General features: G+C 44.6%; 1 protein-coding gene across 1 annotated transcript; it reads left to right on the top strand.

Moving 5' to 3' along the window:
• The first annotated feature begins 5,273 nt into the window (after nt 1-5,273).
• LOC147097352 (cytochrome c oxidase subunit 5A, mitochondrial-like) lies at nt 5,274-25,099 on the top strand. The gene is made up of 5 exons (XM_085972002.1): nt 5,274-5,349; nt 11,243-11,380; nt 16,467-16,588; nt 21,228-21,352; nt 24,959-25,099. Exons 1-4 carry the CDS (start codon nt 5,274-5,276, stop codon nt 21,339-21,341), a joined length of 450 nt encoding a protein of 149 aa, XP_085828128.1. The 3' UTR covers nt 21,342-21,352; nt 24,959-25,099.
• The last annotated feature ends 682 nt before the right edge of the window (nt 25,100-25,781 follow it).

The raw sequence follows: 25,781 nt of genomic DNA, 5'->3' as shown, positions 1-25,781 counted from the left end.
CTCGGTCATTGCCGCCTCATATTTGTCTTGGGTTTCCTTCAATATTTTTATGAGTTCTTGGACATCTTGTCTTTCATGTTCTGCCACGTCTTTCACCTCTAATTTCTCATCTATGGATGGAACTTCTACCGATGAGTCTGTCTTGGCCTTGAGCTCATCAAGAATTTCCTGCAGCCTTTGGACTTCTTGCTCATGTTCAACCTTTAGTTGCTCATATGCTTCTACTGAAACTAGCTTTTCGGAGGTTGCCGAGTTAATCCCCTCCAGGATTGTAGCCTGGGCCTGTTCATACTGTTCCTTCAACTTCTCAAACTCTGCTTGTAAGGAGTCGTAGAGAAGAACGGGAATAAAATCCTGGCTTCCTGAAGATTCCTCTTCATTTGCTCCTTCCTGCAAATATTCTAACTCCTGAACAGCATAAGGGAGATGTGATCGGTAATTGGTCACAATGGCTCTATGGTCGCTCTCTGCTTGAGCTAGCTGCTTCTGTTGTCTTTCCAGATTCTCCCATTCGGTGTCATAGAACTTTTTCATTGTTTTCATCTCTTGTTCGAGACGGTAACTCACTTGTTCTACTTGCTGTCGTAATTTGAAATAAAGTTGAGTCCGAGCTCGGTGTTCGTCAGTCATGGATATGTCCGTAAACTGAACAGACTCAGAATTCTCTGTCAAACTATGTTGTCGTTGTTCGGTGGAGTTCTGTTCTGAAACTTTGTTCTTCTCTGGAGCATAAGCCTTTATGCATGCCTTCGTTCTTCCAACCTTAGTCGGCAAGTCCATTTTAGCCTTGTCTTTCATATTTGGGTTGGTCTTATCGTCATCCGTTTCAGAATCTGAGCTGATTGTCTGCACCGAGTCCTCACTCGTTATGGCTTTTAGATAGTGCCATTCCATGTCTATTTTCTTGATCCACTCCCGTCCCAGAAGTGGTGGTCCTCCCTCAGGTAGTACGTATAAGTTCATTCTTGGGTGTTCTTTACCCCCATCTCTCACCTTGACTCTTATCTTCCCCATGGGGTATACTTTATGCCCCGTGTATGTCTGCAATATGAACTTGGTATCTCTTAAGGGTATATGTGAGAATAGCCGGTGGTAATCCCTTCGATTTATGACTGATAGAGCTGATCCAGTGTCCAACTCCATTTTCACTTGGACTCCAGCTATTTTTAGCATGACCCAGATAGTTTGTAGGTCAGCTTCCTTACTCGCATTGTGAATTCTCAGACTGCCCAGCTCCTGGCCGTTTGGGTCTGAGTCCGAATTCTGTTCGTCTGAACTCTTCTCAGCCACCTTGTGTACCTTGTTGTACTTTTCCTGTGATGGCTTCCTTTGGTTGTTGGTCTTCTTCCCTGACCGGCATACCTTAGCTATGTGACCCAGTTTGCCACATTTCCTACATTCCTGGTTCTTAAACCAGCATTGGTTCTGGTCGTGTGTTGTCTTCCCACAACGATAGCATTTTGTTGTACTCGAGGTAATTTGATCCACACTGAGTGCCGCTGCCTTTAGCTGCATTTCCGCAGTTCCCTTCGCTGCGGCTTCATGTGATGCTGCAATAAGGACAGCCCTGTCAAGTGTAAGGTCGTTCTCTTCGAGTAGTCGCTTTTGTGTTCCTTCCTTTGACAACCCACACACGAACTTGTCTCGCAATGCCTCTGTCAGATTCCCTCCAAACTGGCAGTGTTTCGCTAGTCTACGCAGTTCGACCAAGTATTCTGTGTTGCTTTCGTCTTTCCTTTGCGTTCTCGCATAGAATTTGAATCGTTCCGCCAACATCAACGGTGTGGGGTTCAAGTGATCCTTCAGAACAGTCACAATATCATCGAAAGTCTGATCCGCCGGTTTAGCTCGTGCTAGTAGATGCTTCAAGAGCCCGTATGTCTTTGCGCCCATCGAGTTTAGTAAGGTTACAGCTTTGTCATCTTCTTCTATTTTATTGGCCTCACAATAGATCTCAATGCGTTCCACATACGTGGCCCAGTCTTCTACGTCGGAATTAAAATCGTTGATGTTACCACGCTTAGGCATCTTCCTCTCTTCCTGATAACACCACGGATTATTTCTTTAAATTTTCTTTTTTTTTCTTCAAGATGGCGGTTCCCGCGAAAATGGCGGTTTCCCGCGCTTATCTTCTCTCCCCGCCCACTTCAATGGCGGTTCCCCGCTTCTGTCTTCTTCTCCGCCTAATGGCGGCTTCCCGCATTTCTTCCCCTGGCGGGAGGGGTTCACTTTCCCCACGGGCGACGGCCGCTGGCTTTCAGGTTCACAGCCTGCGCGTCGGCTTCAGTGCTTTCCCTTTTCTCGGCAGGGCAACAGGCGCTGGGTACACCCCGTTGACGGCGAACAGTTTCAGCCGCTGGACTGGCTCTCGCTCAGTCTCCATTGGTCGGCTCTGCCTCTCCCGCTCGCTCGGCTCCCAATCGCGCCTCCCAGCCCTCTCGCAGTCCGGTGCTTCCCTCCCCAGCTGCGGCTGAGCTTTTATATCTTCCCGCGCCTACGCTCCCGGTTGCAGCGCTTCGTGGCTTCGGTCGCTGCCCGGCCTTTTTCGCCGGTCGCGGTCTAGCTGTCTCATGACGCCGTTGCGTCCCCAGCCTGTCTGTTCCGCGGCTTCCTTGCTCCACGCTGCCCCAGTCTCAGCGCCTCTGGGCCCGACTTCTGTCCGGCTCCTTTCCCCCTCGACCGTGGTCCTCCGGTTATTCTTTTTACTTTTCCCTTACTCACAGTCACCGTGGCCGGCTTCCTTCTCGTGCTGATCGGCTCACTCCTCACCGTGGCAGAAGGGACAGTCAGTGCCTGTTGCTGATGGAAGTCTTTGTCTCTGAATTCTTCCTCCTTTCCAGCTCTGCAGACTCGAGTTTTCTCCCAGCAGAATGACGAGGGCGGTTGCCTCTTCTCGACGCTCGTTAACTGCTTCGGAAGTATTGTTGCCGCAGGGTACGATCGGACTCGTCGCCACTGTAAAGTCTGTGGGTTGTTTAGTTAATTAATACACAGACTACCAGAGTAACTTAAAACAGGACTTTACTATTCGAAGGTCAGGGCGAAGCTGCCAAATAAATCCTGACACAGCACTTATATACCGGTGTGGTCACCGTCGGTATTACAGTATACAGAAGCCAACAAAGTAGTGCCACACCTAAAATAGTTCTCTTAAAGGTGAACGGTTACATACAATGGTTTTCTTAAAGGTAGACGGATACATACACTACACTTCTCATTGTGTTCAAGCCCCTCCAAGGCTTCACCTCTCTCCATCTCTGTTACCTCCTCCAGCCTTGCAACCCTTCAAGACTTTACTCTCCTCCAACTTTGGCCTCTTGTGAATCATCCAATCCTTTTACTCCACCACGGGCGGCCATGTCTTAAGCTCTGGAATTCCCTCCCTAAACCCCTCTGCCTTTCTCTTATCCTTTAAGATTCACCTTAAAACCTACCCCTTTCACCAAGCTTTTGGTCACATTTGGTCACATTTCCTAATATGTGTCAAATGTGTGTCTGATAATCGCTCCTGTTTGCCAAAGTATTTAAAGCAAAAAGTTAACGTGAAAGAAATAAAACTACTTTTAAACTCTCAATATACATTGCCGCTGTGATTACACTGAAAGTTGCTCTGTTAGCCACGAGCATCTTCCCATAACCAAGAATTGTAAGCAGCTGCATTTATACAGCCGCCTTTAATGTCCCATCACGCTTCGCAGGAGTGTTATAAGATTTTTAAAAAAGGAAGGGTTTAAGTAGAAATGCTCCCCCCCCTGCTTAAAGATTTGCAACATCTTGCATTTATATAGCGCCTTTCACGACCACCAGACGTCCCAAAGCGCTTTACAGCCAATAAAGTACTTTTTGAAGTGCAGTCACTGTTGTAATGTAGGAAACACAGCAGCCAATTTGCGCACAACAAGCTCCCACAAACAACAATGTGATAATGACCAGATTATGCACGTGCAGCTAAACATCGCCATGAGGACGGTGTCAGGGATGATGCTCGAGTCCACTCCAACTGAGCGGCTCCCGGTGCTGCCCCACATTGCCCCGCCTGCTATTCCCCGCGACCACCACCGTGCTCCGTGAGATGGAAAAAAATCATCAGCAACATCGACCCTCCCGTTCACAAAGACTTGAAAAACCCACCACGAAAGCGCTTAAAATCAGGTCGGCTGTTCTGGGAAACAGCGGCCAATATTCACGCAGCAGACAAATACAATGTCAACAATACAAGTACCCATAGTAAAAAACAATACATACCAGTCCTACTGGTAATCTAGTAATTCTCCATTTTTGCTTGGTATACTCTGTTGTCCTTTTTGTTTTAACATTCAAGTATAACAGTACTTATACAACTCATCAATTACATAGTAAATCCATTACATTCATTGACCACAAAAAAATGCCTCAAAAACAGCTTTATGGTCAACAATATAAATACAATATTTTTTTTTACAGGTAAATCAATAATACAGGTACCCATAGTGAAAAACAATTTTTTTTTTGGGTTGACCTTTTATTTGGTAGTACTTGTTACAATACATCAACTTCATAATAAATCCATTACATTCACTAACCACAATAAGGCTAACCTTAACAAAAAACAGCTTTAAGATTAACAGTACAAATAGAATACATTTTTTCAGACAAATACAATGTCAACAATACAAGTACCCATAGTAAAAAACAATACATACCAGTCCTACTGGTAATCTAGTAACTCCTCATTTTTGCTTGGTATAACCTGTTGTCCTTTTAAAATTTTAACATTCAAATACAACAGCACTTATCCAACTCAACAGTTACATAGTAAATCCATTACATTCATTCACCAATTATGGCCAACAATATAAATACAACAATAAATTTTACAGGTAAATCAATAATACAGGTACCCATAGTGAAAAACAATTTTATGCCAGTCCTATTGGCAATCTAGTGACTCCTCCCGTGAGCTGAGGGAACCTGCAGCTTGTGGTGCCAGGATAAAACATGGCAGCGCGAACAGGTACTGGCAGAAAGGGGACTCGCAATGGTCACAGCGGTGTGACGGCGCGCATGTGCGAGGGGTTGAATTGGTTGCGTAGCTGCCTTGGGAGGAGAGAGGGGCGGAGTTTGCGCTTACGTGTGGCGGCGGCGGAAGTTAGCGAGGGCTGGCGCTCCTCCCTCCAGCTTGGCTTTGCCTTTGGCCGGGCGGGTGTGGAGAGAGTGAGTGAGAGAGAGAGTGTGTGGAGCGGCCGGTTCACCTCCCCTTTCCCCCCCAACACACAACCACTCGCAGCCCAGCCATGTTCCGAGCGGCGCTCAGCCTGACCGCCTGGAGCCGGGCGGCGGCACAGCTACAACAACAACACCTCCCGGCCGGTAAGTCCATAAAAAGAGAGAGAAGCCCCCTCAGGATTAAACCCGAATCAGAATTGATTTTTAAAAAAATATTGATTATTGGTGTGGGGGTATCTGATCTGGTCTTCGACCTCCATTTTACTGTCGATTCCCCCCCCCTGGCTCGGGAGCGTGAGCGGAGCCATTTTGCGGCCCGGTGTCCTTGTAATGACCCGGCCCGCCAAGGCTCCGGGCCTAGTGATATTCCCGGGCCAGGCACGCTGCATTCACCTTCCTCCCGTCCGTCTCCGCTCTCTATTAACAAGGGGGTTGGTGCAATAACCGAGGGGTTGGTGCAATAAAAATTCTGAGTATTAACAGGGAGGGGGGTGTTGGTGCAATGAAAGAGTCTCTATTAACAGGTGGGGTTGGTGCAATAAAAGTGTCTATTAAACAGGGGGTTTGTGCAATAAGTCTGTTAACGGGGGGGTTTGTGCAATAAGAAAAAGTATTAACGGGGGGGTTGATACAATAAAAGTATTAATGGGAGGTTGGTGCATTAAAAAAGTCTCTTAATGGGGGGGTTGGTGCAATAAAAAAAGTCAATGGGGTGGGGGGGGGTGTTGGTGTAGTAAAACAATTTGGGTCTCTATTCAGGGGGGGGGCTAGTGGAATAAAAAAATGCCCATCAAAGCAAGACTTGCATTTATATACCGCCTTTCACAACCTCAGGACGTCCCCAAACGCTTTACAGCCAATGAAAGACTTTTTTAAAGTATAGTCACTGCTGTAATGTAGGGAATGTGGCAGCCAACTTGCGCACAGCAAGCTCCCACAAACAGCGATGTGATGTCATCTGTTTTTATAGTGATGTTGGTTGAGGGATCAATGTTGGCCAGGACACCCCCCCCCCCCACAACCAGGGAGAACTCCCCTGCTCTTCCTCGAAATAGTGCCACGGGATCTTTTACGCCCACCTGGGAGAGCAGACGGGCCCTCGGTTTAAAGTCTCATCCGAAAGACTAGCACCTCCCACAGTGCGGCACTCCCTCAGCACTGCACTGGGTGTGTCGGCCTAGATTTTGTGCTCAAGTCTCTGGAGTGGGACTCGAACCCACAACTTCCTGACTCCGAGGCGAGGGAGCTGCCATCTGAGCCACTGCTGACAACGGAAACCAGTGAGCTGATGTGGTTAAACATTTATTAAGGTGCAGCATTTACACTCCTGTGGAGGAGGAGGAAGCTACATTTTAGTTTTATTTTTTGCTAACAATTGTATGTAGGTGCAGTATTATTTTCCCCCTCCCAAAAAAAACTAATCTGGATTTGCACACCAATTTTGTCTTGCATTGCAAAAATCACCACATCTGCATCCTATGCCACATTTTGCCTGCAAATACTTTAGATTTATCCAAACTCTCTGGGTTTACAGATTATTTTCCTTTTTAAAATGTTTATGTTGAGAGTTGGAACCCCCCCACACCCGTTCCAGAAACGGGTGTTTGGTGCATTTTAAAGCAGTTGAATTAATGGATGTGCAGTCAAGGATAATTCAAGGTCACTTGTATATGTTCCTTAGTTGGGAAGGTCTGTTCACAAATGTTGCAGGCACTGAATATCTTTTTAAAAAATTGTCAAAAAAGGATGTGGTTCAATGTACTGGAAAACAAACTAGTTGCCCCTACAAAATAATGGAGCGTGAGTTAAAAATGGGCAGGCTTTTAATCTCGACTGGTCTGCCAGTGTCTAGGAGTGAGTGAAGGCCTGCAGATAAATTTGAGGGCATATTCACCTTGGCCCATTTGTGTGCTTCGTAACTGATTATCAAGTGACCTAGAGGGTTTATCTGCCTGCCCATTTAGGGAGGGGAAGGAAGCAACAAAATAAATTCTTCAGGGGGGGAAATAGAAGGTGATTTACATATGACTAGTCTTCTAAGGCTGTTTAATTGAATGAAATCTGTTCGGGGCATTGCACTTTTATACTTTGAATGCATTTTGAAAGGAGGTTAGTAGATTGTTCTTTAGAAAATGGATTTGAATTTGCTTCTGAATTAATGGCGCTGAAGATTGAGGCTGTAAACATTCTAAGTAAAATTATTTAGGAGCGCTAACTCAGTTCCTGGGAGTCTGAGTCCAGAGTGCACAAGCTGCTTACAAAACAGCTATAATTAGTTTGAAAATTCCTGTCTTGCTCATTGTGGGAAATGACAATGGTGTTCCAAGATGGTTTAGGCATATTGAGCTGGGTAGGCGGAGCTGTACCTGATCTTTGCTGTACCTGATCGAAGAGCGCTGGAGGGCAGCCGACTGCAGCCCTGTGGTTCTTGGCCTGTCGTTTGCCCTCTAGTGTAAATCACCTGGTAGTAAATGAATGACATCGTCGGTCCACGCAAGTGTGAGTCAACAAATGTGCTGTTTGTTAATGGCTACTGGTTTAATTCCAATAAATGTTGGGAGCTGGTCCCGTTGATGTAAATTCTTGGTGTCTGCTGTAACTGTGGAACCCTGCAGCACTACGGGGATCGCCTATCCAAGCAGAGTGTCAAAAGTGGAAGAGCGATGCACAGAGGCCACTCTTCTGAAACTGAATCAAAAATCCTATAAAATATAATGGCTGCTCTTGATGCTGTAACCGGGTACAAGAAACTCTCAATTTACCGGCACCTAAATAACCGGAAATCTCTGTTAACCGGCAAAATTCAGGAGTAGGTTCAGGTAAGTTTTACATCATATTAGTGGCCGTTCCTGGATCTGTGGCTGTGTAACTGGGGTTCCTGCACTTGTTGCTGTGCAACAGGGACGCCTGGATCTGTGGCCATGTACGGGGCTCTCATACCTTTTACTATACCTCCTCTGTAATCCGGACTTTTTGATAAACCGGCACCACGCCGGTCCCGTTGGTGCCGGATAATAGAGTTTCCTGTACTATAAGTAGGGGAAAATGCTCCATTTGCCAGTATTGACATCTACCAGCTTGATGGGCACAAAAAAAAGCACCATGTTATGCACGAGTTGGGAAATGTTGGGTTTTAATTTATTTGTATTTTCTTACAACCAGACTTGAAATGCATACAGTCTACCAGTGTCAGAACTTGCTGCAAAATGTTGGCTGGCGAAGAGTTCATTGCTAGGTGGGATTGAAGCTCTGAAACGGCTGGCTTTGTTTGGGTGGTGAACTCTTCAGCTGTTTGTTCTTGTGTTCAGTTGTGCTTTAAGGAAACTGAGCATTGGTGTTCAGTTCTGGGAAACTGCTTGTAGGCTTGGCTCTGTCAGCGATTAACATTTCCTGCTCGTATTGCCAAATAGGCACCTTGTCATAGAGTTTTACAGCACAGAAAGAGGCCCTTCGGCCCATCGTGTGGTGCAAACAGGCCAAGATTAGTTTATTGTGGTAATGCAGCATTCAAAATGAAAGTACAACTCCATCTAGCTATATCTCAAGCAATATTTTGGTGTTTTTTTTTAAATGTTAAGGCAGCATTGGGACAATCTTAATGTTCAAATGTCTACTGTTTCCACTCTTTCAAAGCCCAGTATTGCATTCACTGGCAGCCTTACTGTTTCCAAAATGGCACTTTTTTGGGGCTTTGGTTTCTTTTCAAACATGCCTACATACACTACTCGCTGGCCACTCGATCAGGTAGAAGCTGTATTAGTGGGCCAGAATGCAGAGGCTTTTTATTCCTGTGTGCAAGACATTGAAACTATATAACTTTGCAAATAAGAGAATGAGCAACAAAAATAGCTTCCTGTTTTATAGTTGTCTCTGGAAATTTAAAATGAAATCCCACCTCTTTCCCCCTCTATCTCTCCACCCCCCCCCCCCCCCCCCCCCCCCCAAAACCTTTCCATTAGTTTCGGTCTGCATACTTTCCTCCATTCTATTCAAATGAGCATAATTTTTCTGGTTTACTGTTGCCTGTCTGTTTGACTTGTATTTAACATTTTTTATTTCTCTAGTTCACCTTTGTAACAGGATTCTGTTGTTTATTCCCTGCATTTTTGACACTGCTGGGATATGCATGTCCTGTCACCGATGTTACCAACCCTAATCAACAGCTAGAAAATGTTACTACACTCTGATTATTTCTTCCTCTCCCTGCAGTACTGAGAGTAAGATTGGACGCTCTGTGCTCTCCCATTTGACTGTTTGCAACCATGGCGTCTTATTTGACCCTCAGCTGAGCTATCAACCCATAGCCTCTCCATCCCCAAGACTGCCTACTCCCACCCTCCGTCACGTTGAGTTTAAAATTCTCATGCTTGTTTTTAAACCCCACATTGGCCTCTGCCCTCCCAATCTCTAATGTCTTCCAGCTCAACAACCCTCCGAGATCTGAACTTCTCCAATTCTGGCCTCTTGTGCATCCCTATTGGGCTCTCTTTTCTTTTCCTTTCTTTCGTTCGTTCTTCTTTCTTTCTTTCTTTCTTTCTTTCTTTCTTTCTTTTCTTTCTTTCTTTCTTTCGTTCGTTCGTTCGTTCGTTCGTTCGTTCGTTCGTTCGTTCGTTCGTTCGTTCTTTCTTTCTTAAAACCACCTCCCCTAACATCTCCATATGTGGCTCGGTGTCAAATTCTGTTAACACTCCTGTGATGTTTTACTACATTCAAGCTGCGATATAAATGCAAGCTGTTGCTTTACTTTCTCAGTTCTTGTTTTCCATATTCTGACACGGTTATCTCGTCCTGCAGCAGCACAAAGCACCCAGGCACTTGCTGTGGGAGGAAGAGCCCAGATGCCAGCAGTGTCTGGCCATGATTCGTGCAGAGCAGTACACCGGAGAGGCTGAAATGCCACACTTTGAGCATTCTGGGGTTCTGGCAGTCAAGCTGGTTTTCATCAACTGATTGCAGGAATGCAGGGTTAACTTCAATTTTCAAATGTGAAATTTTTTTGTATGTATTTTAATTTGTACCCAAAACACTCTTGCACCTGTCTTGAATAGGCGATTATGAATCCTGTTCAGTCAGGAAGTGAAACTACTTGATCACTTAAATATAATTTGACCCAACAATACAATGCTATTTAATCATGAATCTTTAAAACTACATTGTCCTACGTATGGAGGTAATATGGTTTTACTTTTACTTTTGAACACAAAACCGTAGTATTTTGCAGCGTGCAACCAGGGATTAGGAACCAGTTTCTACTGCTAATGTTCCTGAGCTGGCTAGAAAGTTCCCAAATGAACACATGCTTCCCCCCCCCCCCCCCCCCCACCAAAAGAAAATTATTGATCAGCATTATACATTTTAAACTTGTAAACTTAAAGTTTACTTCAAAAGTCAGGAAAAGGTCCCAGCTGTTTCTAGTACATCAAAGCTAGTAACCTTCCGTGAAGCTGCCACTTACAGTATTACCATACGTAGTTAACACATTAACTTCTGCTTTCTTTGAGGAAGTCTCCTCTCAAGATTGTTGATTTGTGCGCACGGGGCTATTCCGCAACTGATGCTGGCTCTAATATGATTGGCCAGTCGGAGTTTTGCTCCAGTGTGGCAAGTGTTTCCTCAGCCACTTGATGATTGAATCTACCACCCTCTATTCTGACCGGGTGCTGCTCTAGTTCCACTGTAGCCATGCCTGGTGCTGCTCTGATTAGTGGTATTTGTGGAGGGGGTTAGTCACGGCTCATCTCCACTTTTGAAACAGAATAAACTGGGAATGGAAATAGGTGGCGATATATTTCTCAACACAAGTAAATATTAGCTGCGAGAATAGAGTTCTTATGAGAATGCTTTGCTGCAATTTTGGTCAACAATTTTTTTTATAAAATAAAAATATTTGTGTTTTACATGTTGAGAATTGAGGGAGCGGAGATACACATTACATGTTACCTTGCCCCCAGAAGATGTGTGTACATAATTGGTATTGTGTTTTTTTTGGAGGCTGGACGAGAATTTGAGACTGTTAGATGTCCGATGTTGAGACTTTAATGTGTCGTCTCTTTGACAGCTGCCCCTTGCTTCACGCTGGTATTCACATGCAAACAGGAAACTGATGAGGAGTTTGATGCCCGCTGGGTGACGTACTTCAACAAGCCAGACATTGATGCCTGGGAGCTCCGGAAAGGTAAAAAGTAAATCGGTGTGGAGGATGAGTAGTTGATGTAATGGCTATTAAGGGAGAATGTTTCAAGTGTCATGTCAGTCATGAGCAATTTTAGGAGAACCATCCTCACTGGCCTACAAAAGGTTGAAAGATGACTTATAATGAAAAACGGGAACTGTTGCTTAATATTTTCTGTATTGCAGTACAGGAAACTTTGTGCTATCCGGCACCGACGGACCAAGCTGTTGCCGTTCCCTCAACTGCCGGACACTCCAGCGCTAATGTTGAAAGATACGGAAGCTTTTGAGCTCCGTATCTGTCAACAAACCCTGTTGAGCTTCTAAAACAGTCCAAGCGTCTCTAGCTTAGCAACAGCTTCAGCGAGACCTTGCAGAGCTTGACTGTTGAGAAAAAAGCAACAAGAAGAAAAAAAACCTAACGAAACGGCTCCTGATTTTTGCCGGTGGCTCGAACATTCCGGACAGTTAGCCTCCGGATAACACAAAGTTTCCTGTACTATGAAAGCACTTATAACCAAAAAAGGCATATGGCCTGTTTGATATTAAACCAGCATGTCTCCGTGGGGGTGAAGTCGTCTCAATCCATTTTTCCTCTTATTCTCCCTCATTCTTTGTCCCTTTATCTTTCTTTTTCGAAGGCTGAGAGTGGTTGTGTGTGTTGTCTTGATCTTCTGTTGTCTCGCTCAAGTGACTGTTCAGGTGAGCCTGGAGACTGTATGTGGGCGGTTAACTGGGAGCTAACATAGCCAAGCATGACGCTATTCACACGTGGTATCCACAGACACACTTGCAATGAAGATTGAGAAATAACGAGTATGGCCTGAAATAAGTTTTGTGACCTAGAGTGGCTGCTTTGGTGTCTCCGCTGTCATCCTGGTTGAGGTTCAGTACAGACCAGAAATAAAACGTAACTATCTTCTTAGAATATGTCTGCTTTTTATCTGCTGAATCTTTGTAGGCAGTTTGTGGGATGGGGGGGAAAACAATGATTAATTTGTCGTGTGAAAATAAACTCTGCCAATGGCTCTGTGGGCTGCTCTGCTTCATGCTGAGGTTTCAGAGCAGTGAGAGCCCAGATCTTCAAATTAGTTGATTTGAGATTCCTGCAGCTGATTGTAATAGTGAACCTATTGACATTCCATTTGGGTGGATACTGGGTAATGTGATTTAGATTTGGCTGTAATGTTGCTGCAGTTAAACAGCCTGCTAACACTTGCAGTCTTAATTTCTCCCAAAGGAATGCTCGATCTTGGGTGGGACAGAATTTTAAAAGCTGCTTTTATATTTTAGTCGGGTGTGGGGGGGGGGGGCGCGGAGGGTGGTGTTTACTGTGAGTTTTTCATAGAAACATAGAAGATAGGAGCAGGAGTAGGCCATTCGGCCCTTCGAGCCTGCTCCGCCATTCAATGAGATCATGGCTGATCATCCAAATTCAGTACCCTGTCCCTGCTTTCTCCCCATATCCCTTGATCCCTTTAGCCTTAAGAAATATATCTAACTCTTGAATATATTTAATGAACTGGCCTCCACTGCCTTCTGTGGTAGAGAATTCCACAGGTTCACCACTCTCTGGGTGAAGAAATTCCTCCTCATCTCAGTCCTAAATGGCTTACCCCTTATCTTTAGACTGTGACCCCTGGTTCTGGACTCCCCGGCCATCAGAAACATCCTTTCTGCATCTAGTCTGTCCAGACCTGACAGAATTTTATAGGTTTCGATGAGATCCCTTCTCAATCTTCTAAACTCCAGTGAGTATAAGCCCAATCGACCCAATCTCTCCTCATATGTCATTCCTGCCATCCCAGGTATCAGCCTGGTGAATCTTTGCTGCACTCCCTCCATGGCAAGAATGTCCTTCCTCAGATAAGGTGACCAAAACTGCACACAATACTCAAGACGTGGTCTCACCAAGGCCCTGTACAGCTGCAGCAAGACACCCTTGTTCCTGTACTCGAACCCTCTTCCACAGCTAGCAGCAACCCCAATGTAAACCTGGAAGACCTTGCATAGAATTACGGGAAACTTTGTGTTATCCGGCACCGTCGGGACCGAGCTGTTGCCGATCTATCAAAACTGCCGGACAAACCAACGTTAATGTTGAAGCATATGGAGATTTGCAGCTCCGTATCTGGCAACAAACACTGTTGCTTAGCAACAGCTTCTAAACAGTCGGCCGTACCTTAGAAGCATCTCTGTAGCTTAGCAACAGCTTCAGAGAGACTTTGCAGAGCCTGACTGTTTTGGGGGGGGGGGGGGGGGGGGGGAAAAGCCACGAGAAGAAAAAAAACCCTAACAAAACGGCCCCTGATTTCTGCAGGTAGATCGAGGTTTCCGGACATACAACCTCCGGATAAACCGAAGTTTCCTGTACGTAGAATATACAGCACAGAAACAGGCCATTCGGCTCGACTCGTCTGCGCTGGTGCTTATACTCCACCTGAGTCTCCTCCCATCCATTTACCTAATCTCAGCCTTCCAGCACATCTTTCTATCCCCTTTTCTCTCATGTACTCGTCTAGTTTCCTAGATTTTCTTGTTTTCTTTCAATTGTTTAAGAACTTGACCTTTGAAGATGTGGTAGAGTGTGCCTATAAGCCTAAAATTGGATTTGAAGATCGTTGCTCCTAAATGCTTTTTTTTTTTGCTGGTGCACTGCAATCCTCAATGTGCATCTACTTCTGTAAACCTTTATCCAGAGGTCCCAACACCGTGAACGTTCCCTCAGTTTTCCCTTGCCCTTTAATTGTGCCGCGCTGGTGTGTTTTTCAAACCAAGTCCCACTCGTTCATTAACCCTTGTCTTTACTGACCTACATTGGCTCCTAATCCCCACAACACATCACATTTAAAATTCTAACCAGTGTTTAAATCTCTCCGTAACTTCGCCCCTTCTTATCTTTCTCTAACCTCCTACAAGTCTCCCCGTAGCCCAAACTCTCTGTTCCTTTGACTCCCAACATCTTGTGCATCCTCCTCCCACCCTTACCCATCATTACTGGCTATGCCTTCAGCTGTCTAGGCCCCCTGCCTAAATCCCTCTGCCTCTCCACCTTTGACCAAGCTTTTGGCTATCTCTCCTAATTTTATCTTTTTTGCCTCTGCTTTTTCCTTGCACCTCCAGTGAAGTCCTTTTGGAACATTTTTCTATACTAAAGAGGCTATATAAATGTAAAATATTTTCTATACATTGTATGATTTGTTGGTGCACTTATGCTGGTTAATCCAAGGTATTCCAAGCACTATACTAGGACTTGAGTTGTGCGATACCCCTAATGCCATGTTAGATTTGTAACGTGGGGATGCTCCTAAAATTCTTTCAGCTTTTTGAAGCATGTTGACCTGTTAAATTTTTTTAATTAATAAACAAGTACATAAAAGCCAAGAATTTAGCTGCTATGGACTAAACTGTTAAAAGTTGACTCTTCAAATATATATTTCAATGCTATTCTCAAATGTTACAACATTTGATCATTTATAAAACATTGTCAACAAAGAACATTTTCTTGATCCTAACTAGATGTTTTATCCCTTTAATAAAAACTAAAGGTTTAATTTAACACTTACTGGTCCAGAGTTTGCTGGAGTGGGGCATCTCGCAGCGAGTGCCACGTGTTGGATTTTTTCCCCCGCGTCCGCCGGCTCCAATTATTTTTGCCTTGCAAATTGCTGGAAGCACGAGTTGATAAAGCGGCGAGGGCATCTGGGGCCTTGGTGAACGACAGGATCAACAGTAAATCGCCTTAAACAATGAAATTTAACAGTAGAGAGAGACCGACGGATATGGAAACGGGGTGAATTAGAGTCAAATTAGATAAAAAGAAATACAGGAAACTTTCGATTTTACCGGCAGCTAAATAACCGGAAATCTCGGTTAACCGGCAAAATTCAGGAGTAGGTTTTACTTCATATTGACCTGCCTTCCTCCGTCTGTTGCTGTGCAAGGGTGTGGCTGCAGCTGTTGCTAAGCTACAGAGACGCTTGCAACTTGTGGCCATTGTTCTACACTTGCTTAGCAACAGGGTTTGTTGCTTTATACGGAGCTCTCGGCTCCCTATCTTTTACTATAGCGTTCGGTTATCCGGAATTTTTGATGAACCGGCACCACGTCGGTCCCGTCCGTGCCGGATTTTAAAAAAAGTTTCCTGTAGTGGGAAAGAAAGATTGGACTGTGTGTGAGAGAGAGAAAAGAGACAAAGGAAAGCAAGAATGTTTTTTTTAAACTTAAGGAACAATTTACTACCTGCAGGATTGAGACTTCACAATGCCATTTGTTCCCTTTTCTGGGCCTCCAAGGTTGTGTGGCATGTCGGAGCCATAAATCATGCCATGAAATAGCAGCCCTAACTTTCTGCGACAAGTTTAATTTGTATTTACGGTGCAAATCCAGCAAATTACACAGAATTTACTGCAGAAACAGGCCATTCGGCTCAACCAGTCCATGTCAGCGTTTATGCTCCACTCGAGCCTCCTCCCATCCTTCCTGATCAGCATAACCCTCTATTCCCTTCTCCCTCATGCTTAGCTAGCTTCCCCTTAAATTCATCTATAGTATTTGCCGCAACTGCTCCCTGTGGTAGCGAGTTCTACATTCTTGACACTCCTGGGGAGGTTAAAAAGGGGAGCTCCCATTTTTGCGAGGCTAATGGCCCAGCATTTTGTGGCGATTCGCGACTCTCGCAGCATAGCTCTTCCTGGCCACAGGTTGCGGAGTGTTTTGTGCACGCTTTGAACGGACTGTTATTTGTCCAGCAAATTCTGGCCCAATATGTCACTTGGCCACATCAGGCCAAAATTAGTTTCTTTGTGATTATTTTAGCTCAGCATTTTTCACTGCTATTTTGTCTACAAGCTTGGACTTATCTCATTATTGCTGTTTGATCTCGTCCCATTTCAATCTTGGTGCTATTCTGCAGTTTGGGCTTTCCTCCTTGGTCACTTCAGTCATTTTACTCCCCAATTTGTTTGCCGAGGTTGAAAAATTTTGCACTCGCATTCTGCACTTGAAGTTTGACATTGCTTTGAAAATCGGCCATTTTGTACAGTCTGTGCTGATGAGCTGCTGTAGTAAATGTCTGTTTTATTTGACAGGAATGAACACCCTTATTGGATACGACCTGGTACCTGAACCCAAAATTCTTGATGCTGCCCTGAGAGCATGCCGTAGATTAAACGATCTAGCTAGTGCAATCCGCATCCTAGAAGCAGTGAAGGTCAGTTGAATTGAATTTTCCAGCATTCTGGTCTGTTTAGTAAACTTGAAAATGTGAGCTGGCATAGCTTTGATTAGTGGGCGAAAGCAGGGATCTGCTTACCTACTGGAAGTGTAGAGGTTTCTGACAAATTGACAGTTGTGGAAGTGCAGTTTTTCTTTCTGTTGAATCCCATTCAAACATGCACCATTAGTTAATTAAATGTATTAAAAGCCTAGCATACTATGCACATATTTTCTGCAGGTTCCTAAGCACAAAAGGCGCTATATAAATGCAAGTTGTTATATTCCTGTGACATTTTCTTATTGCACCTATTTCGATCGTGACTGTACCGTACCTAGCTACATTTACCATACATCTCGTCTCCAAGGTACAGGAAACTCTCTTTATCCGGGACCGGCGTGGTGCCGGTTTATCAAAAAGTCCGGATTACAGAGCGGTATAGTTAAAAGGTTCGAGAGCCCCGTACACAGCAACAAATCCAGGCTTCCCTGTTGCTTCGCAACAGGTGCAGGAACTCCAGCCACAGACCAAGTGTCCCTGTTGCTTAGCAACAGGTGCAGGAACCCCGGTTACACAGCCACAGATCCAGGAATGGCCACAAATATGAAGTAAAACTTACCTGAACCTACTCCTGAATTTTGCCGGTTAAGAGATTTCCGGTTATTTAGGTGCCGGTAAATCGAGAGTTTCCTGTAGATGGTGCTGTGCTTCCCACCTGAGGCTTTCTCGGCTTTTCGCCTCTCCCAGTTCTCCCTAGCAGCAGCTGCCATCCCGAGCTTCCCCCCCCCCCCCCCACTCGATATTCCCCACAGCCAGTACCTCGGCCATGCCAGAGCAATAATTGGGGATTCCCCAGCTAGTGTAGTGAACGCCTATAGGGATTCCTGCCTCGACATAACAAGAAGTTACAGTCCCAAGTATTCGCTGCTGGAAACGTAGGATTCCTCAAATGGGTTCCTCTCACTAGTTTGCAGCCCCATTTCTTAAATCTCAAGTAGCAATTACACATCCCTCCCTACTTCAATGCTTGCTTGTTAAATAATATATGCTCTTTCAGTTCACTGCATTAGAAGCCACTTACTTTATTAAGCCTTCTGTGAGCGTTGGAAAGATTCTCATTCACTCATGTTCTTTTTGCTCTATTTTGTTGCTCCAGCCCTAATGCCCATTCCTATCCGCTTCTTCTTGCTACATCTCACAGCAGCTCCCTCCCTCCCCCACGCCAACTGCCCATGTCGTTTCCCACACTCATTACTGCTGGCTCTCCTCTCGCAGAGTTCCTCAGGGCAGTGTCCCAGGCCCAGCCATCTTCAGCTGCTTCATCAATGGCCTTCCCTCCAACATAAGGTCAGAAATGGGGATGTTCGCTGATGACTGCACAGTGTTCAGCGCCATTCACAACTCCTCAGATAATGAAGCAGTCCATGCCCGCATGCAACAAGACCTGGACGACGTTCAGGCTTGGGCTGATAAGTGGCAGGTAACATTCGTGCCAGGCAATGACTATCTCCAACAAGCAAGAGTCTAACCACCTGCCCCTTGACATTCAGCGGCATTACCATCACCGAATGCCCCACTATCAACATCCTGGGGGGTCACCATTGACCAGAAACTGAACTGGACCAGCCATATAAATACTGTGGCAACAAGAGCAGGTCAGAGGCTGGGTATTCTGTGGTGAGTATCTCACCTCCTGACTCCCCAAAGCCTTTCCACCATCTACAAGGCACAAGTCAGGAGTGTGATGGAATACTCTCCACTTGCCTGGATGAGTACAGCTCCAACAACATTCGAAGCGTGACACCATCCAGGACAAAGCAGCCCGTTTGATTGGCACCCCATCCACCACCTTAAACATTCACTCCCTCCACCACCGGCACACCGTGGCTGCAGTGTGTACCATCTACAAGATGCACTGCAGCAACTCGCCAAGGCTTCTTCGGCAGCACCTCCCAAACCCACGACATCTTCCACCTAGAAGGACAAGGGCAGCAGGCGCATGGGAACACCACCATCTCCAAGTTCCCCTCCAAGTCACATACCATCCTGACTTGGATGTATATCGCCATTCCTTCATCGCTGGGTCAAAATCTGGAATTCCTCCCTAACACCGCTGTGGGAGTACCTTCACCACACGGACTGCAGCGGTTCAAGAAGGCGGCTCACCACCACCTTCTCGAGGGCAATTAGGGATGGGCAATAAATGCTGACCTTGCCAGCGACGACCACATCCCATGAACGAATAAAAAAAAAAAAAATTCCTCCGTGCTGCCAAACCTCATGATCCTCCATCCACTTCTACCCCAAACTGCCAACCTCCTCCAGTACTCCCGCATCCGAGGACAATGGAGTTGTGGCACAGTTCAGCCATGATCTAATTGAATGGCGGAACAGACTCTGGGCTGAATGGTCTACATCTGTTTCTATGTAATCAACGTCCAAACACGACCTAGCTACACCACCCTGTCCTGTCCCCAAGACAGGCACACACAATGCTGTTAATCTGCCTCCGACATGCATGAATCCTGGAACATCTTTTCTACTGTCTCCTGAGCTTTATAAAAAGGAAAGGGATCTGACTAATTACATACTTATAAATGAACATATAATGCCACTGATTTATTCATTCCACACAATTATAGAATTTGACCTGAAAATCCCATTAAAATACTTAAATTGCATTTTATTACATGGTATTTTAACTTCAATCACTCTAGTTCAGTGAACCTGATGTGTTGTAATTTACAGGAGATGAAACAATTCATGCTCTCCCCCAGTTTGGGGTGGGGGGGGGGAAAGATGTGTGTTCAACATCTATTGGATCCCTAAAAAAAACTTTTTATTTAGCAAGGAGAGTATTACTCCCACCTTGTGGTTCACTAGTAAACCTAATATTCTCCAGGGAAGAGAAACTGCCACACCTGCCTAGCCTGGCCTACATGTGACGCCAGTCCCCCCACTACCTGGTTGATTCTTCATCCCTGGTTGCACCAAGGGCGTTGGTAATAAATCCTGCTTTGCCACATGCCAAGAACAAATTAGAAAGACATGAGCCTAGACACTCTTAACCGCGTAGATGGATGTAAAAGGTCCCATGTCAACGTTCAAAGAGTGGGAATTCTCCCAGCGCCTTGATCTGCATTCTTCCCTTGCACGCCACCACCAGACTGATACCTGGGATGGCAGGAATGACGTATGAGGCGAGATTGGGTCGATTGGGCTTATACTCGCTGGAGTTTAGAAGAATGAGAGGGGATCTCATTGAAACTTATAAAATTCTAACAGGACTAGACAGACTAGATGCAGGAAGGATGTTCCCGATGGCAGGGGAGTCCAGAACCAGGGGTCACAGTCTAAGGATAAGGGGTAAGCCATTTAGGACAGAGATGAGGAGGAATTTCTTCACCCAGAGAGTGGTGAACCTGTGGAATTCTCTACCACAGAAGGCAGTTGAGGCCAATTCGTTAAATATATTCAAGAAGGAGTTGGATATATTTCTTAAGGCTAAAGGGATATGGGGAGAAAGCAGGGACGGTACTGAATTTGGATGATCAGCCATGATCGCATTGAATGGCGGAACAGGCTCGAGGGGCCGAATGGCCTACTCCTCCTATCTTCTATGTTTCTATGTAGAAGGAAACTGTTGTGTCTGTGTATAAGACATAGACTGCAGGAGAAACGGTACAACAGGTGTTTACTCAACGTGGCTCACAGTGGAACTGACTGTACAGATTACTACTCAGTGCTATATACAAGTGTGGTCACTGCCGGTACTACAGTATACATGAGCTGTAGAAAGTAGTTCCCCCCTTAAAGGTACATACACTATAGAGACTGTTGAGTCATTTGCTGTTGTGAACAAACTGACTGCTGTGTTTGCCCACATAACTGTGACTGAACTTTAAAAGTAATCCATTGGTTGTGAAGTGCTTGGAAACATCCCGAGGGTGTGACAAGATGCTACATAAATGCTTGCCCTGTGATTTCATTGCAATTTGTATAACGTTTAGTAGATTACTGCATGAGCCGCTTATACTTTAACAACAAAGGTTATCGAGGTATTTGCCTTGCACGTCAATTGTGTACGTATCTTCTGTTTTTTTTAAACTAGTGACAATTTTATAAATTTGCTGCTATTGAAGACCCTAAGGCAGACTATTAATACTGTAGAGAATAGATGTTCCAATAATTGATTCCCTTCTCTCCCTTGAGAGCATCATACTGCAGTTTCTCAAATGGGTTCTGGAAGGCATCGCTCAATCCTGTAGATTGTGCTATTAATCAATCGTTAATGACTTAATATGTAACTCATTTCTTCAGGAGCGAGGAGAAAAATGAGGATGCCTGTTTGATTCAAATAAAATAATTTAAAGCCTTATTGCCCACATTTTGGGGTGGGGGGTGGGTGGACTTTGAAATGAGGGTAAATTTGGAATCAGTTGTACCTCCTCTGTTCAAGCCAGTGAATTGCTGGTTTGATTAGGTTGCGGTAAGCCGCTTTATTTGTGTTTTGAGTCTGCTGCCAGGCTGCGACGTACTGATTTAACAGTACGCTAGCTGGGCGCCACCTTGCAGTTGACGGGCTTCTCCCAAGTAAAGCAAGTTGTGTATAAATGTGCCTGCTTCCACTTTTCAGGACAAAGCCAGCCATCACAAAGACATCTACCCGTACGTTATTCAAGAACTTAGGCCTACATTGACTGAACTGGGGATTCCTACCCCGGAGGAGGTCGGTCTAGACAAATTATAATGTTATATTTGGTGAGTTTAGAACCGCATTGATTCCTTATTTATCTGATCAGTTTGATTTGTCAGCTAATTCTATGATTTTTTTAATAGAGATTTGTAAAGTGTAAATTCTGTATTTGTCCGAAGAATATAGTGGATTGGCTACCAGAAATCTAAATTGGAAGCTACTATAATCCCATAAATTGTGTAAGATCATCTACTGAAACAAAGTGAAATATGAATAGTGTAAATGCATGTTAATTGTGGAATTGTTAATTAGATCCATTTTGAAGCCAAGGCATTGCTAAATTTTCTCATTTAAAAATAAAATGAAGTGCTGGAAACATTCCTATAAACTGAAGTTTTCTTGATGTCGTCAAAACTGCTTAAATTCTTGGCTTTATAGTGGACAATATTTTCAAAGTTTTGTTAAAGTTGACTTAAGATACTTTATCTACTGTTAGTACCCACTCCCCAGTCGCAGCAGCTTTGTCTACTGTTCAGTTCACAGTAGATGAAGCTTCACCTCAAAGGTGATAGCTGTATCAGTGACTCAGAAACTTCATTATACAGCTTCATTGGTTGCCCGTCTGTTAATGAAGTGTCTCCTGAAAAAAGATAATGTTGGCTTGAGTAATGTGAACTAGTGTTGATTTGTCATTTGTTCCACTTGTGTTCAAATAGAAAAATTCTGTCACCTTGAAGGGCAGAGAATGGAGCTGCCCTATCTTTTTTTTTTAAAAGAGCATTGCATCATTGTTACCCTGAGCTACTGTTGTCTTCACATTAAAAGCAAAACTTTAGCAATAGTGAGTGTTGCCAAACCCCTTTTGGGCTTAATACTTTTAATAAGTCTAGTGGCAATTGCGTGTGTTGGTGATGCTTTTGACTGTGTGTAAAACACTGTCTGGCAAATGTGCAACTTTTCAAGAGAGAGTACCACCCCGTCTGGTTATCCATTAGACCTGCATTGGAGATTCCTTTGTCTGAAAGCAAATACACTATGCAACCGAATCTAATAACCCAGCCCTTGCACCAGTAGAGAATATCATTTTGGATAGAAACTTGATCCACTGGGTCTAGCTGCAGCATCTCCTTCTCAGTGCTTTTCTATCTCGAGGCCACGATCATTCACAGAATCCAGGCAGATGGAGACCCGAGCTATCTTGCTGGCAACTCGTTTTCAATTGGTGTCACGGCCATAATAGAAACATAGAAGATAGGAGCAGGAGTAGGCCATTCGGCCTTTCGAGCCTGCTCCGCCATTCAACGAGATCATGGCTGATCATCCAAACCCTAGCACCCGGTCCCTACACCGACAACCATCCCACCCAAGCCCTATCCCTGTAACCCCACGTATTTAATCCCCCCTAACACTAAGGGCCAAATTTTTTTTTTTTTTATCATGGCCAATCAACCTAACCCGCACATCTTTGGACTGTGGGAGGAAACCGGAGCACCCGGAGGAAACCCACGCAAACACGGGGAGAATGTGCAAACTCCACACAGTCACCCGAGGCCGGATTTGAACCTGGGTCCCTGGCGCTGTGAGGCAACATTGTCCGTGTGATCCAGCGACCCTGGACTATTTCTAGATGCTGCTTCATCTATTTTGCACCCAGTTCCTTGAGTTTACGTGGCAGACATTTCAGCTTATTGCTCACCCATGGCAGGGAAAGGCAACCCCTATAGTGTGCAGGTTTGTAAAAGCTCCTTGGAAAACCTATACTGTTTGCTCACCAGCTAACTCCTGTCTGAAGTTTGAATCGGGTTCTGAACCAAGTAGTGAGCTTAAATTTAAAACAACAATTGCCCTTCTAGTACTTAATTCTACATGTAAAGTTAGTGAGCATTGCAGCAGACCTGCCTAATCAGCATGCAGACATTTGGCTTTAGGAAATCATGGTGGCAGATCTATAATTTGCATGTCTGTTTCTTTGAATGTATCTGCTATGTGTCAGCTGTGGCTCAGTTGGTAGCACTCTCTCTCGCCTCTGAGTCAGGAGGTTGTGGGTTCAAGTCCCACTCCAGGGACTGGAGCACACAAATCTAGGCTGACACTCCAGTGCAGTGCTGAGGGAGTGCTGCACTGTCAGAGGTGCCGTCTTTCAGATGAGACGTTAAACCGAGGCCCCGTCTGCCCCCTCGGGTGGATATAAAAGATCCAATAGCACTATTTCGAAGAGGAGCACGGGAGTTATCCCCGGTGTCCTGGCCAATATTTATCCCTCAATCAACATCACTAAAACAGATTATCTGGGCGTTGTCACATGGCTGTTTATGGAAGCTTGCTGTGTGCAAATTGGCTGCCGCATTTCCTACATTACAACAGTGACTACACTTTTTTAAAGTACTTCATTGGCTGTAAAGCTCTTTGGGACGTCCTGAGGTCGTGAAAGGCGCTATAGAAATGCAAGTCTTTTTCTTTTCTATCTGATTTGTATTTTGTATCCATTCAGTTTATATATATATATATATATATACAGCTGAGTAGAGCTTAAGTAAACCCAATGCCAAGCAGAGGTCGCAAAACTGAGTAATAGGAACAGTCTCTTTACACGAAGCTCCACCAGGGAACATAGGTTGTATTCTACATACTCGTGACAACGTCATGAGGTAATCTGCAGAGTTTTGCTCATTGATACCTGTGGGGCATATATTTGAAGCTGCTTACCTGCCAATGGAAATTAATTTTATTTTGATATGTATGCTCAGGAGGGCAAGTGTCATGTCTCTACCTGTGCAAGCAATCGGTTACTAGATTCTGTTGCATAGTGTACATGAGCTCCAAGCCCATCTGCATGTTTAGATCCTCCCAATCCTACCCCCACATTCTGCACTACTTAAACTTCGCGTACAAACGAGAGTACAACAAATGAGGAAGAAGTTAGAAATATCTGTCTTATAGGTTCTTCACTATATATTGGCGGCCGTGCCTTCAGCTGTCTAAGCCCCAAGCACTGGAATTCCTTCCCATAACACCTCTGCCTCTCTTTTAAGATGCTCCTTTAAAACTACCTCTTTGAACCAAGCTTTTGGTCACTTGTCCTAATGTGGCTTGATGTCGTCTTGTCTGATACCACTCCTGTGAAGCGCCGTGGGACATTTTACCACATTAAGGGCGCTATACAGGAAACTTTCTTTTATCCGGCACGGACGGGACCGACGTGGCGCCGTTCATCAAAAATTCCGGATAACCCAACGCTATAGTAAAAGATAGGGAGAGCTGACAGCTCCGTATAAAGCAACAAACCCTGTTGCTTAGCAACAAGTTCAGAACAATGGCCACAAGTTCCAAGCGTCTCTGTAGCTTAGCAACAGCTGCAGCCACACCCTTGCACAGCACAGATGGAAGAAGGCAAATAAATATGAAGTAAAACCTACTCCTGAATTTTGCCGGTTAACCGACATTTCCGGTTATTTAGGTGCCGGTAAATCGAAAGTTTCCTGAAAATGCAAGGCGTTGTATGTAGGAATGATGCAAAACTCTTAAAAGGCAATGTCCTTGATGTCTTTTCACCCCACCCCTTTAAGGTGATAGTTCAACTGAACAAAAATAGGAAATCACTATGTTCAGTATTTAAGGGGAAACAAAATTAATGCAATGAATCTTAACATTGTGCAATATTTCTCTTCCAGATGGTTTTCTGACCTTCGTCTAATGTGATTGTACAAGATGCAGCATAAAATATTACTTTATTGAACATTTAAGTCTGTTCTGTCGTATGTATTATGTCTACCTGTGAACTCAATTCAATAAAGAATGGGATGAAACACTTACCCACTAAGTGCTATTGAACAGATTTGTGTATGAATGTAATTGTTCCAAATTAACCTTTGGGCTGGCTGGCTGGCGGCAGCAGCACCAGGCAATTCCAGTCTCCCAAGTACCAGCCATTTTAAACTTTCAGTGTTCATGCTAACACCGACACTCTCACGTCAGGTCAGGTTTAGCTTTACTGCAATTGGATAATACTGCTGAGAGACCATTGCCGTTCAATAAATTGCTCAGACTTGATTCCAAAACGAAACTGGGCACTTTTTTTCCAGCTGTTTATCTATGGGCTTTAACTCCCATCAGCAGCAATGTTTAGACTGGGTCTGCAGTGGTCTAATTAAGTTCTGTGTCTTCTGTCTCAAACTACACAAACTTGCAGCTGGTGGTTTCCTTTTGAAACCTCAGCACTTTAAACTTTTCCAAGTTTAAAATTCTGCATTGTAGGGCTGCTTGCTCTTGAGGAAAGAACTTTGACTGGAATTCTATTAATTGAGGCATTTAAAGTGACCAACTTGTAACTCATGGCATGGAGACGCAAAGCAGCTTTTAAAGTTGCATTTTCCACACAATTGAATTCAAGTAAGTGATCTGCAATTTATTGCATTGGCTGCACTGTTCCGATTTGGAGCCGAGTCCATTGGTAGTTTTAAAAGTATATATTTTTCAATAAAATCTAAAGACTCC

The sequence above is a fragment of the Somniosus microcephalus genome, chromosome 32 (assembly GCF_052327205.1).
Source record: "Somniosus microcephalus isolate GS21.2 chromosome 32, FLI_Smic_1.0, whole genome shotgun sequence".
Lineage (NCBI taxonomy): Eukaryota > Metazoa > Chordata > Chondrichthyes > Squaliformes > Somniosidae > Somniosus > Somniosus microcephalus.
The sequence above is the reverse complement of the archived record's forward strand: the minus strand, read 5'-3'. Positions and strand labels throughout refer to the sequence as shown.

Bases quoted from the DNA above. Each gene is read 5' to 3' on its own strand.
- LOC147097352 (XM_085972002.1), top strand. From the start codon at position 5,274: ATGTTCCGAGCGGCGCTCAGCCTGACCGCCTGGAGCCGGGCGGCGGCA. The intron at 5,350-11,242 runs GTAAGTCCATAA...TGTTGAGACTTT, and splicing joins ACAACAACACCTCCCGGCCG to AATGTGTCGTCTCTTTGACA. The intron at 16,589-21,227 runs GTCAGTTGAATT...TCCACTTTTCAG, and splicing joins GCATCCTAGAAGCAGTGAAG to GACAAAGCCAGCCATCACAA.